This window comes from Trachypithecus francoisi, unplaced genomic scaffold (assembly GCF_009764315.1).
Source record: "Trachypithecus francoisi isolate TF-2019V2 unplaced genomic scaffold, Tfra_2.0 Lachesis_group10, whole genome shotgun sequence".
Classification (NCBI taxonomy): Eukaryota; Metazoa; Chordata; class Mammalia; order Primates; family Cercopithecidae; genus Trachypithecus; species Trachypithecus francoisi.
In genome coordinates this window covers 121,662,173-121,677,289 of record NW_022681455.1, presented here as the reverse complement: position 1 = coordinate 121,677,289, position 15,117 = coordinate 121,662,173, and the positions used below count along the sequence as shown (strand labels likewise).

General features: G+C 38.2%; 1 protein-coding gene across 5 annotated transcripts in view; it reads left to right on the top strand.

Annotated features, from left to right (window-relative positions):
* CMC2 (C-X9-C motif containing 2) overlaps nucleotides 1-15,117 on the top strand; it is a 32,253-nt gene that overhangs the window by 985 nt on the left and 16,151 nt on the right. The window contains exon 2 of one of the 5 annotated variants that reach the window (XM_033219119.1): nucleotides 8,610-8,725. The exons of the other annotated variants lie outside the window; for them this stretch is intronic. Coding sequence (XP_033075010.1) covers nucleotides 8,645-8,725 — 81 coding nt within the window. The 5' untranslated portion in view covers nucleotides 8,610-8,644. The remainder of the gene's footprint in view (nucleotides 1-8,609; nucleotides 8,726-15,117) is intronic. 5 annotated transcript variants of the gene reach the window in all.

Genomic DNA, 15,117 nt, shown 5'->3' with positions numbered 1-15,117 from the left:
AAAACCTTAAAGGCATGGAAGTTTTCAATGGCAAAGAAATTGTGTTGTGATGCCATTCGTATCTCTTCTCCTGTATGTGCATGCCTTTTGCACTTGTTTGGTTGATTTAAAATGAGTTTCTTTTTCATGCTTTTCCTTCTGCGTTGAGGCCTTAACTAGTTGTCCATTTCTGACATTTAGCGAACATGGATTGGGCATTTACCACGTGCATTTGCAAGAATGCTCCCTCACGATCGTGCCTGTGCGTTCCTTGAGATGTATGAACGAGTATTTGCCTCTGAAATTCACATGATTTTGGCAGAGTGCTCGGCACCTTGTAAGTCCTGGTAATGTTTATTCAGGGAAAGCTGCGAGGTCGCATTCACTGAGAAACTCTTTGGTGGAAGTCAGAGTAGTTAAGCCCTTCTCCCCAGGCCGCCCCCGGGGTCCGTCTCAGAAGCAGCCTGGCATGGGGTCTACAGTACTAGCGCCAGTCACGTTCTTGGTGGTATCGGTTCAGAATTGGTCCTGTGAGAAGTCGCTGTGATAAGTGGAAGTGGGCAGGGGAGGCAGTCCCTGACTGTCTGCTACCTCTGCTGCAGTATGGCTCATAGTGTGAAAAGTTGAAAAATAATTATTTAACTAATACCAGGGCCGAAATGTAGGCTTTAAAAATGTTTAATGTTTATTTTTATATATTTTTATTTTTTTTATTTTGAGACGGCGTCTGGCTCTGTCGCCCAGGCTGGAGTGCAATGGCGCGATCTCGGCTTACTGCAACCCCCACCTCCCGGGTTCAAGTGATTCTCGTGCCTCAACCTCCCGAGTGGCTAGGGTTACAGGCCACGCCCGGCTAATTTTTGTATTTTTAGTAGAGACGGTGATTCACCATGTTGGCCAGGCTGGTCCTGACCTCAAGTGATCTGCCCACCTCGGCTTCCCAAAGTGCTGGGATTACAGGCGTGAGCCACGGCGCCCAGCCTAAAAAAATGTATTTTGGAAAGCGGAGTGTTTACAGTTTTTTTCTGGAGAACAGATTCTTCAGACCCTGAACAACAGACTTTTCTGGCCTTGTTTTTTGCATGTTTTGCAATAACATTAGAAATTACAACTGTAGTGTAAATTTCCTGTGCGGCCGCATAGTAGGAAAATCTTTCTAAAGAAAAGCCAACTGGCATTAAAATACAGGGTTCTTCTTGTGATTATAGATTTGCTGAAGTGAGTTACTAGAATGCTTACCTGTTTTCTTTATTCTAGAGTTAATACAGCGCTCGATTTATTTTCTAAAATTGTGCCACCTGGTGGTTGAAATCTGTCTTAGACTGCTCTTGAGGAAAATTGTACCTCAGAGTCGGTAGACTAAGGTTGAAGGAGTAAAATAAAGCTATAATTTTTTATATCTTCACTAAGAGTACCCTACTGCTTCTACCCTCTCAGCTTACTCCCCAGGAAAAATTAAAATTGCCCTTATGGGCCCCTTAGCTAGCTATCAAACTACATTTGACAGCTGAAAATTTTAAGGGATTTCAGTGGACTGTTTGGTATCGTGTGCATACACACAGTGGATGGGGCTGGATTGAGGAGGGAGGTAGTGAGATAGTGACAAATTTACCCTTTTGATGTTTTCTCAAATGCCAGTGTAAAGATGAGACTGACAAACTCTTTGGTGGAAGTCAGAGTAGTTAAGCCTTTCTCCCCAGGCAGCCCCTGGGGTCGCTCCCAGGAGCAGCCTGGCATGGGGTCTGCACTGGAATTAAATATTACTCTATTCAAATAATAACAGTTTGAATGGAATTTATCCCTCTCTATTTCACTGGAAACATCCAAGAACGAGGTCTTATGTTCCTTTCACTCTCGTTTCCATCATGGTGATGTTCGTAATTATTATTTTTTGAGATGGAGTCTCACTCTGTCACCCAGGCTGGAGTGCAGTTGGTGCCATCTCGGCTCACTGCAACCTCTGCCTTCAGGGCTCAAGCGCTTCCCCTGCCTCAGCCTCCCAAGTAGCTGGGATTACAGGCCCCCACCACCACACCCAGCAAATTTTTGTATTTTTAGTGGAGACTGGGTTTCACCATGTTGGCCAGGCTGATCTCGAACTCCTGACCTCAAGTGATTTGGCCTCCCAAAGTTCTGAGATTACAGGCATGAGCCACTGCTTCCAGCTTCACATAAATTATTTTAAACCCATGCCATCACTGAGATATAGGTCAAGAGCAAATTCCATTTTATGGAAGAGAGACTCAGGTCTCAGATTAGTAACCAAAATGACATAACTTATGAGTAGCTGACTAATGACAAATACAATACTCTTCTCTTTTTGTGTGTGTCTTGACAGACTCACTGTTTCCACACTTACAGAATAGTAGTATGTTGGCTGCTTTGGAACTTGGGCCTAGAATGACTACCTGTTGAACTTGTAGTCAGTTAGAAGCTCTTTGGGAATAGTTTTTTCCATTTGAATTTATTTCATTCACAAACTGCTGTGAAGGCATGTCTTTCCTATTTTGAACATGGATTAAAAATCTGTCATGGTTAGAGATTATGTTGGGTTGTAACTTTGCAGCTAACTGCTGTGTGACCTGGGGCTTAGTTTCTCTATGAAAATGTGGGCAGTGCGTATTTTGACCTGTAAAAAGACAATTTCTCATGGTTCATCTGAATTTAAAAGGCTACCAGTTTCATAGGGTTGTTGCATTATAAGATTTGTGCTTAGCACGTGGCAAGTGTTCAACAAATTATTTTCTAAACTAATAATGATACCTTCTTATGAGTTTGAAGAAATTTTAAGAATAAGAATATGAAATACATATTTAGCTTTTCTTCAGTTCGTAAAATGTATTTTGAGTTAAATTGTGTTACTACAATAGTCTTTTAAAGGTGAGTACTGGAAGACATCAGCATTTAATTCCATGTGTTCTGAGAGAACATTGCCATTGTTTTACAGTTCTACCTTATGTATTACACCCCAGAATACAGCAGTACATCTGTGTATGCACCAACATTTAGGTAAAGCCAAGTGACACAAAGTGGATGGAAGGGAGCATAGGTGACGGATATATAGAAGGCAGGGGGAGGAAGAGCCTATCCAACTAAAAATATGTGGTAAAAGAAGGAAAGGAGTGACAGGAAAAGCAAGGAATCTGTTGGATAAGGGATAAGGTGAGTGTTTAGAGCTTTAGGTTAAGTAGTACTTTCTTATCAAGAATAAGAAAAGAAAATGAAATTAAACCATTTTATTCTTTGACATAGTCATCTAAGCTAAGAAAGCAGAAGGGCCTCATAAATATATACAATTATTATTTGTCAATTAAAAGTAAAAGTAAATAATGAGAATTAGAAGGGAAGACGTTTTATTGGTACACCACCCAGATCGACAATAGCATACATATTTGAGGTAAACTTGTTATAGAGGGAGGAAAATATATACCATTTTATGTACTTGGGCTTATATACATCTTTGCGTCTATTAATATTATCTCAGTCAGTGTCTTCTCAGATGTTTGTCAATTAAGTCATTTCGGTACATCATAAGCTTGTTTCTGAGTTGTAGAGGCACACATTTGAGTGCCTGTTGATAGAAAAGTGCAAAAATATTTTGTCAAATACATTTAGAAAATGTTAGAGACATTTTCTAGTGATTAAACCAGTGTTTGTTTTCTGTTGTTGTTGTTTTTGAGATGGACTCTTGCTCTGTTACCCAGGCTGGAGTTCAGTGGTGCCATCTTGGCTCACTGCAACCTTGCCTCCCAGGTTCAAGCGATTCTCCTGCCTCAGCCTCTCAAGTAGCTGGGATTATAGGTGCCCGCCACCACGCCGGGCTAATTTTTTAAATTTTTAGCAGAGATGGGGTTTCGGCATGTTGGCCTGGTTAGTCTTGAACTCCTGACCTCAGGTGATCCACCTGCCTCAGCCTCCCAAAGTGCTGAGATTACGGGTGTGAGCCACCATGCCTGGCCTATACCAGTGTATGTTTTCTTTAGGAAAAAATAAGGCAGAAACCAGATAACTAACACTTCACATAAATGTAGGTGCATAATATTGGTATGATATTAGATGACTTAAATTGCTGAACTGCATGAAACTTAATTTTTCTAAGGCAAAAAATAGATGTCATTGGAAGGATCTTGGAGTCAGTGGCAGGCAAACAATTTGAACTTGACTGCATTTTTTTCGTTGCAAATAAATACTTAGCTGGGTGCAGTGGCTTTATTTGTGGTCTTCAGCTGTGTGTGTTTAGTAGTTACTGAATAGAACAGGGACCTACTACATTTTTATAAGTTGCAATTGAAATAGTAGCTATGCTGTAATTCTTTGGAATTATTTGTTCAGACAATTTTTTGTTTTTGTTGAGTGGCAGGTGGATGGACAGTTTGAATTTCTCACAATTTTTTTTTTTTTAAACAGCTTGAGATGTAATTTACCTACCATAAAATTTGTATGGTGAAATACACATAAAATTTACCATCTTAACCATTTAAATGCCCAGTTCAATGGTATCAAATACATTAATAATGTAGTGCAACCATCACCACCGTCTATCTTCATAATATTTTTTATCTTATAAAACTTTCTGCCCATTAAACAATAACTCCCCATTCTTCTCCTCCTGCCCTTCCACCTCCCTCTGGTAACCACCATTCCACTTTCTGTCTCTTTGATTTTGACTACTTTAGGTGCCTCATATAAGTGGAATGTTAAAATACTTGCCTTTTAAAAAATGTATAGTTTCAAACTTTTATTTCAGATTTTGGGGGTAAGTAATGTGCAGGTTTCTTACATGGGTGCATTGGGTGATGCTGAGGTTTGGGGTACAGTTGATCCCGTCATGCAGGTAAGTGGGCATAGTACCTAACAGTTTTTCAGCCCTTACCCTCCTTCCACCCTCTGTTAGTCCCCAGTGTCTTTTGTTGCCATCTTTATGTTTGTGAGTATCCAGTGTTTAGCTCCCACTTACAAGTGAGAATATGCCATATTTGGCTTTCCGTTGCTGCATTAATTCACTTATGATAATGACCTCCAACTGCATCCATGTTGCTGCAAAGGACATGATTTCATTCTTTTTTATGGCTGTTTAGTATTCCATGGTGTATATGTATCACATTTTCTTTATCCAGTCCACTGCTGATAGACACTTAGGTTGGTTCCATGTCTTTGCTATTGTGAATAGAACTATAAAGAACATATGAGTGCATGTTTCTCTTTTTGTAGAACGGTTATTTTCTTTTGGCTATATACCCAGTAATGGGATTGCTGGATCAAGTGGTAGGTGTTTTAAATTCTTTGAGAAATCTCCAGACTGCTTTCCACAGTGGGTGAACTAATTGACATTCCCACAACAGTGTCTAAGCATTCTCTTTTCTCACAGCCTCCCCCAGCATCTGTGTTTTTTTGACTTTTAGTAATAGCCATTCTGACTGATGTAAGGTTGTATCTCATTATGGTTTTGATTTGCATTTCTCTGATGATTAGTGATGTTGAGCATTTTTTCATGTTTTTTGGCCACTTGTATGTCTTTTTGAGAAGTGGCTGTTCATGTCTTTTGCTCACTTTTTTTGGTTGTTGTTTATTTGTTTTGTTTTTTGAGATGGAGTCTCACTCTGTCGCCTAGGCGGGAGTGCAGTGGTGCCATCTTGGCTCACTGCAACCTCTGCCTCCCGGGTTCAAGCCATTCTCCTGCCTCAGCCTCCCAAATATCGGGGACTACAGGCGCCTGCCACCGTGCCCCGCTAATTTTTGTATCTTTAGTAGAGATGGGGTTTCACCATATTGGCCAGGCTGGTCTCGAACTCCTGACCTTGTGATCTGCCTGCCTCAGCCTCCCAAAGTGCTGGGATTACAGATGTGAGCCACCGCGCCTGGCCTTTTGCCCTCTTTTTAATGGGATTATTTATTTTTTGCTTGTTGAATTAATTTCCTTATAGATTCTGGATATTAGACCTTTGCTGGATGCATAGTTTGTGAATAATTTCTCTCATTCTGTAGGTTATCTGTTTATTCTATTCATAGTTTCTTTTCCTGTTTTGAGATCTTTAATTAGGTTTCAGTTTTTCTTGTAATTGCTTTTGAGTGCTTAGTCCTAATTCTTTCCTAAGGCGAATGTCCAGAATGGTGTTTCCTGGGTTTTCTTCTAGGATTCTTATAGTTTGAGGCATTCTATGTAAATCTTTAATCTATCTAGAGTTAATTTTTATATATGATGAAAGGTAGGGGTACACTTTTATTCTTCTGCATATAGCTAGCCAACTATCCCAGCACCATTTATTGAATGAGAAATCCTTTTGCCATTGCTTCTTTTTGTTGACTTTATCAAAGATCAGAAGGTGTGTGACTTTGTTTCTGGGCTGTTCTGTTCCATTGGTCCATGTGTGTGTTTTGTAGGAGAAGCATGCTGATTTGGTTATTGTAGCCTTAATCTGAAGTAGGGTAATGTGATACCTTTGGTTTTTGTTCTTTTTGCCTAGGATTCTTTTGGCTATTTGAGCCCCTTTTTGGTTCCATATGAATTTTAGGATAGCTTTTTCTGATTCTGTGAAAAAATGCCATTGGTAGTTTGATAGGAATAGTGTTGAATCTGTAGATTGCTTTGGGCAATATGACCATTTTATGATACTGATTTCCCCAATCCATGAGCACGGAATATTTTTCCATTTGTTTGTGTCATCTGTGATTTCTTTCAGCAGTGTTTTGTAGTTCTTCCTGTAGAAATCTTTAACCTCCTTGGTTAGATATATTCCTAGGTATTTTATTTTTTTGGTGGCAATTGAAAATGGGATTGCTTTCTTGATTTGGCTCTCAGGTTGAAAGTTATTAGTGTATAGACATGCTACTGATTTTTCCATGTTGATCTTGTATCCTGAAACTACTCAGGTCATTTGGCAATCTTGAGGGTTTTCTGGGTATGGAATCATATCAGTGAAGAGAGACAATATCTTTTCTTATTTGGATGCCTTTTATTTCTCTTCGCTGATTGCTTTGGCTAGGACTTCAGTACTGTGTTGAATAGGAGTGGTGAGAGTGGGCATCCTGTTCCCTTGTTCCGGTCCTCAAGGGAAATGCTTCCATCTTTTGCCTGTTCAGTATGATTTTGGCTGTGAGTTTGTCATAGATGGCTCTTATTATTTTGAGGTACACTCTTCAGTGCCTAGTTTGTTGAGGGTTTTTATCATGAAGGGATGTTGCATTTTATCAAAGGCTTTTCTCTATTGAAATAATCGCGTGGTTTTTGTGTTTAATTCTGTTTGTGTGGTGAATCACATTTATTTTGCGTATGTTGAACCCTATATATATGTTTTTTGACTGGCTTATTTCACTCAGAATGTCCTCACGGTTCATCTGTGTTGCAGCATATGTCAGAATTTCCTTCCGTTTTAAGGCTGAGTAGTATTCCATTGTATGTATATACCACACTGTGCTGATCCCTTCGTCTCTTGGGCTCTTGGGTTGCTTCCATGTTTTAATTATTATGAATAATATGCTGTGAACATGGGTGTTCAAATATCTCTTCAAAATCCTGCATTTAATTCTTTTGCGAATATAGCCAGAAGTGGAATTGTTGGATCATATGGTAACTTCATTTTTAATTTTTTGAGGAACTGCTATACCGGTTTCCACAGTGACTATCCCAGTTTACATGCCCGCCAACAGTGCACAAGAATTTCAGTTTCTCCACATCTTCTTTAGCATTTGTTACTTTCTGGGTTTTTTCAGCATTAGCCATCCTAATGGATGTGAGTTGGTTCCTGCTTTCTATTTGGAGCTTTTAAAAAATGAAAGCAACTGGTAGGTTCTTTCTTTTGGTAATCATTTCTGAGTTAGAAAGAATAGGTTAAGCCCAGGTGGGGCACTGTAGCTCATGCCTATCCCAACACTTTGGGAGTCTGAGGATCCCTTGAGGAGAGGAGTTTGGAATCAGCCTGGGCAACATAGCAAGACCTCTGAATACCAAAAAAAAAAAAAAAAAGAACAGCTGCCCATAATGTTTTTCCTTTGACCTTGACTGCTAATTTTCCACTTTGTGAATGAACCAGTTAAGCTTAAGTTCAGAGATTTCAGCTTCATGTTTTCAGTGTAATAATTAGTTTTATGGCTATATTTGTTAAATTTGAAATGTTTTTTTCACAACTTCTGGTGTCATTTCATTGTTTAGTTTTTTTTTCAGCCAGCTATTAAGAAAAAAGCAATCTATATTCACACTAATATGAGACTAATGACCCCTTAACCCTCAGAATAATATACATTTTAAAATAATAAGCCAACTCTCTTAACAAATCTGAACAAAATAAGTTGTTAATTTTGGGAATGTGGCAAAAATATTTGAAGTCACGCTTGTTAATATAAGCGAGCTATTTCTGCTTTAGCACTTATTTCTGGGATTGGGTCTCTTCATGCTTCCTGCTTTTCTCCTGAACCTGCAGGTTCTCTAAACACTACTGATAACTTGCTGAATATGTTAAATCATTGAATTTAGAAAGCTTTGGCTCAAGTGTAATAATTTGCCTGAGGTCACAGAGCTGGTTAATGGTTAACATACTTCTCTGATAAAGATCACTGAAGGTTCTTACTGAAGATACTTTTAGGTGGCATAACAAATGTATTTATGCATATTCAAGACACTCTTGTATCCACAGGTTGCACTGCTGTGATCCATCATCATCTCCTAAAAATGCATCCTGACTTATCTCCACACTTGCACACTGAAGAATGCAACGTCTTGATTAACTTGCTTAAGGAATGTCACAAAAATGTAAGAGTTCAGAAAAACGACTGTACAGCCAAAATGAAACTTAGGTATAACACACTGATGTAAAATGTTATCTCTGTTAATAGAAGGAAATGATAATGTCTTAGTAAGGAGTCTGAGTTTAGTCAAGATAAGCAGTTGATATGTGTGAATTTTTTTTTTCTTTTTTTTAACACAACCTACCTGCTTTTATGATTAGTAAAAATCAAACATGGTAGTTTGTTAGGTAACATCTGAACTGGTATGTAACAGTTGGAATCCATGTTCTTACAATAAAATGCTTTCTCTTTCCTAATTATAGGGCACAGAACAATTATATTCAGTGCTGACTCTTCTGATTATAATGGAATTGTTCTAAGAGTATCTACTCTTTGATGGCTACCATTCTGTTTAATGGTAATAGAAATGTGTTACATAATTAGACATTAACTAGATTTATGATTGGCTTAATCTGATGTGTTTAGTTGTTAGTGGAGTGGAAGTAAAATTACATGGTTAAAACCAACATAGAAAAGGAGCCCATCCATATTTGGAATGCATTAAATCAAGCTGATATTTTTATAGCTGTTGAATATTTAGCTTTTCCCTATATGTTTGATATATGACACCATTGTTACAAGAAGCATTTGTTTTTTCTTTAGCTTTGCATGATGCATAGTTTTTCTCATGATATCCATAAACTGTAGATATATCAAATTATAATAATAGTAAGTATCACTTAAATGAGTAAAATTTATAGACCAAAAGTAAGGTGGTAAGTAGTACTTATAAAATGTGAAGTCAGATATTTTTACTGGTTCAGAGAATGTTGTTGATGACAATATTTTTTGGGCTATTTTCACTATACATATAGATCAAAATGAGCCAGACTACATAAGTAAAACATAAAGTTTCGATTTTTAAAGTAAAAACTATATAAAATGTTCACTTTTTAAAGAACAAGAACTAATTATTTGTGTTAAAGTAGAATATTTCAATTTGTTTATGGTCAGTTACAGTCAGAGACAGAAAAGGAGAGGGTTCTCGCAACAGAGAGGCACAGTGGAGAGAAAGAGACTCTATGGAATAACATTTCAGTCTTGTTATTGAGAATTTTGCCAGTATAGCCCTTTAGATGTATGTTGTGCTTTTTGTAATACTAGACATAAATAAGGATATTATCTCTTCATATTTATTTCCTAGGTTAATCAAATTAAGGGCCATAGTTTTTCAATCCTTGCTTTTAAATAGTCTTTGTTTTATGTTTATATTTGTATGTTGCTTTTTGATCCATGACTATTTTAAATTGAAATCTATTTAAACATTGTTGTGGTTTTTTTTAAATTTCAAATGGATTTCTTCTTGAATCACTGGAACTAAAGATGGATTTAAAATAATTAACTTTATTGAGGTATAATTTACATGTAAGGAAATGCATCTATTTTAAGTGTACAGTTTGATGAGTTTTGTCAAATATAGACACCCGTGCAGCCACCATCACTGTCAAGATCTAAAACATTTCTATCAGAGTTTCCTGTACCCCTTTGCAGTGAGTCCCCAACCCTTACCTCTTGCCCAGGTAACCACTGATCTATTTTTGTTGATACAGATGAATTTTGCAGTTCTAGAATTTGTTAGAAATGTACACTGCATTGTATATTCTTTTTTATTTTTTGAGATGGAGCTTCACTCTGTCACCCAAGCTGGAGTGCCATGGTACAATCTTGGGTCACTGCCACCTCCGCCTCCCGGGTCCAAGTGTTTCTCCTGCCTCAACTTGCCTAGTAGCTGGGATTACAGGTGTGTGCCACCACACCTGGCTACTTTTTTTTAATCTTTAGTAGAGACAGGTTTCACCATATTGGGCAGTCTAGTCTCGAACTTCTGACCTCAGATGATCCTCCCACCTTGGCCTCCCAAAGTGCTGGGATTACAAGCTTAAGCCACTGCACCCGGCCTATATTGTATATTCCTGTATTTTGAACCGTGATATGTTTTTGAGGTTCATACATGCTGTTGCACATGTCATTAGTTCATTTTATTTCTGAGTAGTATTTCATTGTATGGATATGCCACAGTTTATTTACCTATTGATGGACATTAGGCAGATAAACAGTTTGCAGCTGTGCTGTTTTGGATAAAGCTGCTATGAACATTCATGCACAAGTTGTTTGTTTTTGAGACAGAGCCTTGCTCTGTTGCCCAGGCTGGAGTGCAGGGGCATAATCTTGGCTCACTACAACCTCTGCCTCCTGGGTTCAAGCAATTCTCCTGCCTCAGCCTCCCGAGGAGCTGGGATTACAGGCGTGTGTCACCATGCCTGGCTCATTTTTGTATATTTAGTAGAGATGGGGTTTCATTATGGTGGTCAGGCTGGTCTCAAACTCCTGATCTCAGGTGATCCACCTGCCATGGCCCCCCAAACTGCTGGGATTATAGGCATGAGCCACCGTGCCCAGCCATCATGTGCAAGTCTTTGTGTGGACATCTTTTTATTTTTCTTGGGTAAATACCTAGGAATGGAATGACTAGGTCATGTGGTAAGTGTATATTTACCTTCATAAAAGGCCACCAAACTGTTTTCCATTTTATACTACTTTACATTCCTGCCACTCTCCATCACCAGCACTTAATATTGTAAACTTTTTAACTTTAGCCATTGTGTGGATATGTAGTAGTATCTCCTTTTGGTTTTAAATTGTATTTCCCTGATGACTAATGATTTTAATGTGCTTTTCATGTGCTTGTTTGGCCATTCATATAAAATTTTTTGCCTATATTTTAAAATATGACTGAGTTATAAGCATTCTCTTTATCATTTGGCATACGAGTACTTTGATAAGTGTATTGTGAATATTTTCTCTGTGGCTTTTTTTTTTTTTTTTACTTCCTTTAGGATGTGTTTTTTCAAAGAGTATCTTGTACATTTGATGAAGTCTTTTTTTTCTTTCATGGTTTGTACTTTTTGTGTCTTTGTGTATTCTGTGGTCACAAAGATACTCTTGTGTTTTCTTTTACTTCTATAGTATTAGCTTTACATTTAGGTCTATGATTCATTTAAAGTTAATTTCATTTTTTTCCTTTGATATTTGTGTATTCTTTTTTTTTTTGAGACAGAGTCTCGCAGTCGCCCAGGCTGGAGTACAGTGGCCGGATCTCAGCTCACTGCAAGTTCCGCCTCCCGGGTTTACGCCATTCTCCTGCCTCAGCCTCCCGATATTTGTGTATTCTTATCTGATATTTCAAGTTAATTTTTGCGTATGGTATGAGGTGTGAGTTGAAGTTGATTTTCTTTGCCTGTGGGTAGCCAGTTGTCTCAACACCATATGTTGAAGAGACTGTTCTATCCCTGCTGATTTACCATGGTCCCTTTGTCAAAAACCAATTGACCATATGTGAGTGGGTCTATTTCTGGGCTCTCTAGTCTGTTTCACTGATTTATATGTCTATTCTTAACACCAGTACCATGCTGTCTTAATTACTGTTGCCTTGTAGTAAGTCTCAGTCATATAGTATAAATCCTCCAATTTTGTTCTTTTTCAAAGTTGTTTTGGCTATTCTAAGTACTTTCATTTCCATATTAATTTTAGAATCAGCTTGTCAATTTCTACAAACAACATATTTACTGGTTTTTGTTTGAGGCTGAACATTGTTAATGACTTAGATTTTATCTTTTGTATCAGCAGGCAGTTCGTGTTTTTACATATTTTTAGGGCATGGCTGGCATAGCCTTTACTCTAGAGTTAGTTTAGCCTAATTACTAAAATAGGATTCTTCGCTGATTGACTTGAGTGTTCAATGAGATCTCTACTTTGGCTTATAAGGACTCCACTGACTCCCAGCCCTGTGTGAGCTCTGCGTTTTTCAGCTTGTAGCTGCTGTAATTGTTCTTTGTAGTGATTGTGGCATTGTGAAAGTTCACCCAACACATAGGTAGTGAATACTCAGTCAGTGACTTAAGGCAGCTCCATGTAGATGTCTGGTGTTCTTTTGCTGCTTATCTCTACCTCACAAATTCCAGCTGCCCCAACCTGCCCAAACTCTGATGTTTGCCTCCTCTGCTCGGTGAAACCACCATTGTCTTCTTGAGTTCTTTTCTCTGCTACATGGTTTGGAAATTGTCTGTAGGTAGAAAACTAGGTGAACGTAGTGTTCACTTGGTTTTGTTTCTTTCTTTCAGGTGTCACGACACTCCTGTAGTCTGTTGTCCCAATATCTGAAAATAGTTGTTTTGTATATTCAGTTTATTCTTTCATGGCTAGAAGCAGAAGTCTGGAAGATAGATTTTTAAGTAAATAGCATGGGGACAATTTATATAGCTGTTTGGAAAAAGTTAAAATACCATACATATGAATCAACTTCATCATCTTCTAATGGGGCAGACATCTAAATGTCAAAAATGAAACCGTACAAATACTAAGAAAACCTGGATAAATTCTTATATAACCTAGGTGTGGGGAAAGTGTGCCTAAGTAAGGACCCTGAATTCCAGAGGTAATAAAATCAAAGATTGATAAAGGATCGTTTGAGGCCTGGAGTTCCAGACCAGTTTGGGCAACATAGCAAGACCCTGCCTCTACAAAAAATAAAAATAAAATTGCCTGGGCATGGCACATGCCTGTAGTCCTAGCTACTTGGAAGGCTGAGGCAGTAGGATCACTTACCCAGTTGTTTGAGGCTGCAGTACAATACATTAGCCTATGTGACAGAGTGAGACCGTCTTTACAAAAAAAAAAGAGGGGGAGTAAGAGGCCAAAAGTCAGAAAAATGAGCAGAAGCATGAGAGATAATTTACAAAAAGAGAAAAGATGGCCTTTAAACATGAAAAGATGTTCAACCTCAATAATTAGAGAAATACAAATCCAATATACTTAACATACTATTCCTTATCTGCAGGGAAGCAAAATTAAACAGTGTGACAGGGCGTTCTGTTGACAAGGCTGTATACCCTCATACATTTCTGATGGGACTGCAAATTGTTATAATCTTTATAGAGAGGAATTTGCTGCCGTGTAGCAAAACTGCAGTATATTTGATTTTTAATCCATCAGTCCCACTTCTAGGAATTTATCTTAAAAGTATGATGCTAACAGTATGAAAAAATGTATGCACAAAGTTACTTACTGCAATGTTGTTTGCAGTTGCAAAATGTTGGGAACACCCTTTCCCAACAAAGTAGTTGAACAACCTATGGTACATCCACACAATGGAACACTATACAGCTGTTTTGTAATTTTTATTTTTAAATAGACTTCATTTTTTTTAGAACAGTTTTAGATTTACAGACAAAACTGTGAATGTAGTACAGGGAGTTCCCATATACCTCACATCTAGTGTCCCTTATTATTAACATCTTACATTGATAAGGTGTTTGTTACAGTTAATAACCAATATCGATACAATCGTTATTTAAAGTCCATGCTTACTCAGATTGCTACAGGTTAGTGTTTACCTAATGTCTTTTCTCTGTTACAGGATTCCATCCAGGATGCATATTACACTTAGTTCTTGTGACTCTTTAGGCTCCTGTTATCTGTGACATTTTCTTTGTTTTTGATGACCCGAAAAGGTTTGAGGCATAATGGTCAGGTATTTGGTAGAATGCTTCTCTGTTTGAATTTGTCTTGTTTTCCTCATGGTTGGACTGGGATCATGTGTTTTTGGAAGAAGACCACAGAGGGAAAGTATATTTTCATCAAGGCTACATACTACAACATACTTTATCACTGTTGTTGTTGACTTGCGTCACCTGGCTGAGGTATGTGTTAGGTTTCTCTACGATTTTTTTTTTTAGGAGACAGGGTCCACTGTGTCTTCCATGCTGTAGTGCAGTGGTGTCATTTTGGCTCACAGCAGCTTCAGACTCCTGGGCCTAGGTGATCCTCTCATCTCAACCTCCCAAGTAGCTGGGACTACAGGGCATGTCACCATGCTCGAATAATTTTTTGTCTTTGTATATTTGTAGAGACGGGTTTTTGCCATGTTGCCCAGGCTGGTCTTGAACTCCTGAGCTCAAGCAGTCTATCTGTCTTAGCCTCCCAAAGTGCTGGTGTTACAGACGTGAGCCACTGCGCGTGGCTAGGTTTTTCCACTTTGAAGTTACTCTTTTCTTCCCTTTTCATAACTCTGGAAGGAAGCCACTGTGTGCAACCTACAGGTAAGGACTGGGAAGTTACCCTGTTCCTCCAAGGTGGTGGAGTGTCTACATAATCTTCTGGAATTCTATTCTAGAGAGTTACTTGTTCTCCCCCATTTATTTACTTATGTCAGTATGGACTCATGTATATTTACTTTATACCTTAGGTTATAATCCAGTATACTTTGTTTTGTTTTTCAAATTGTTCCAGCTTTGGCCCCTGAGAGTCTTTCAGTTGGCTTTTTAAAAAAACAGTGCAGCTGTTAAAGAAAAAAAAAAA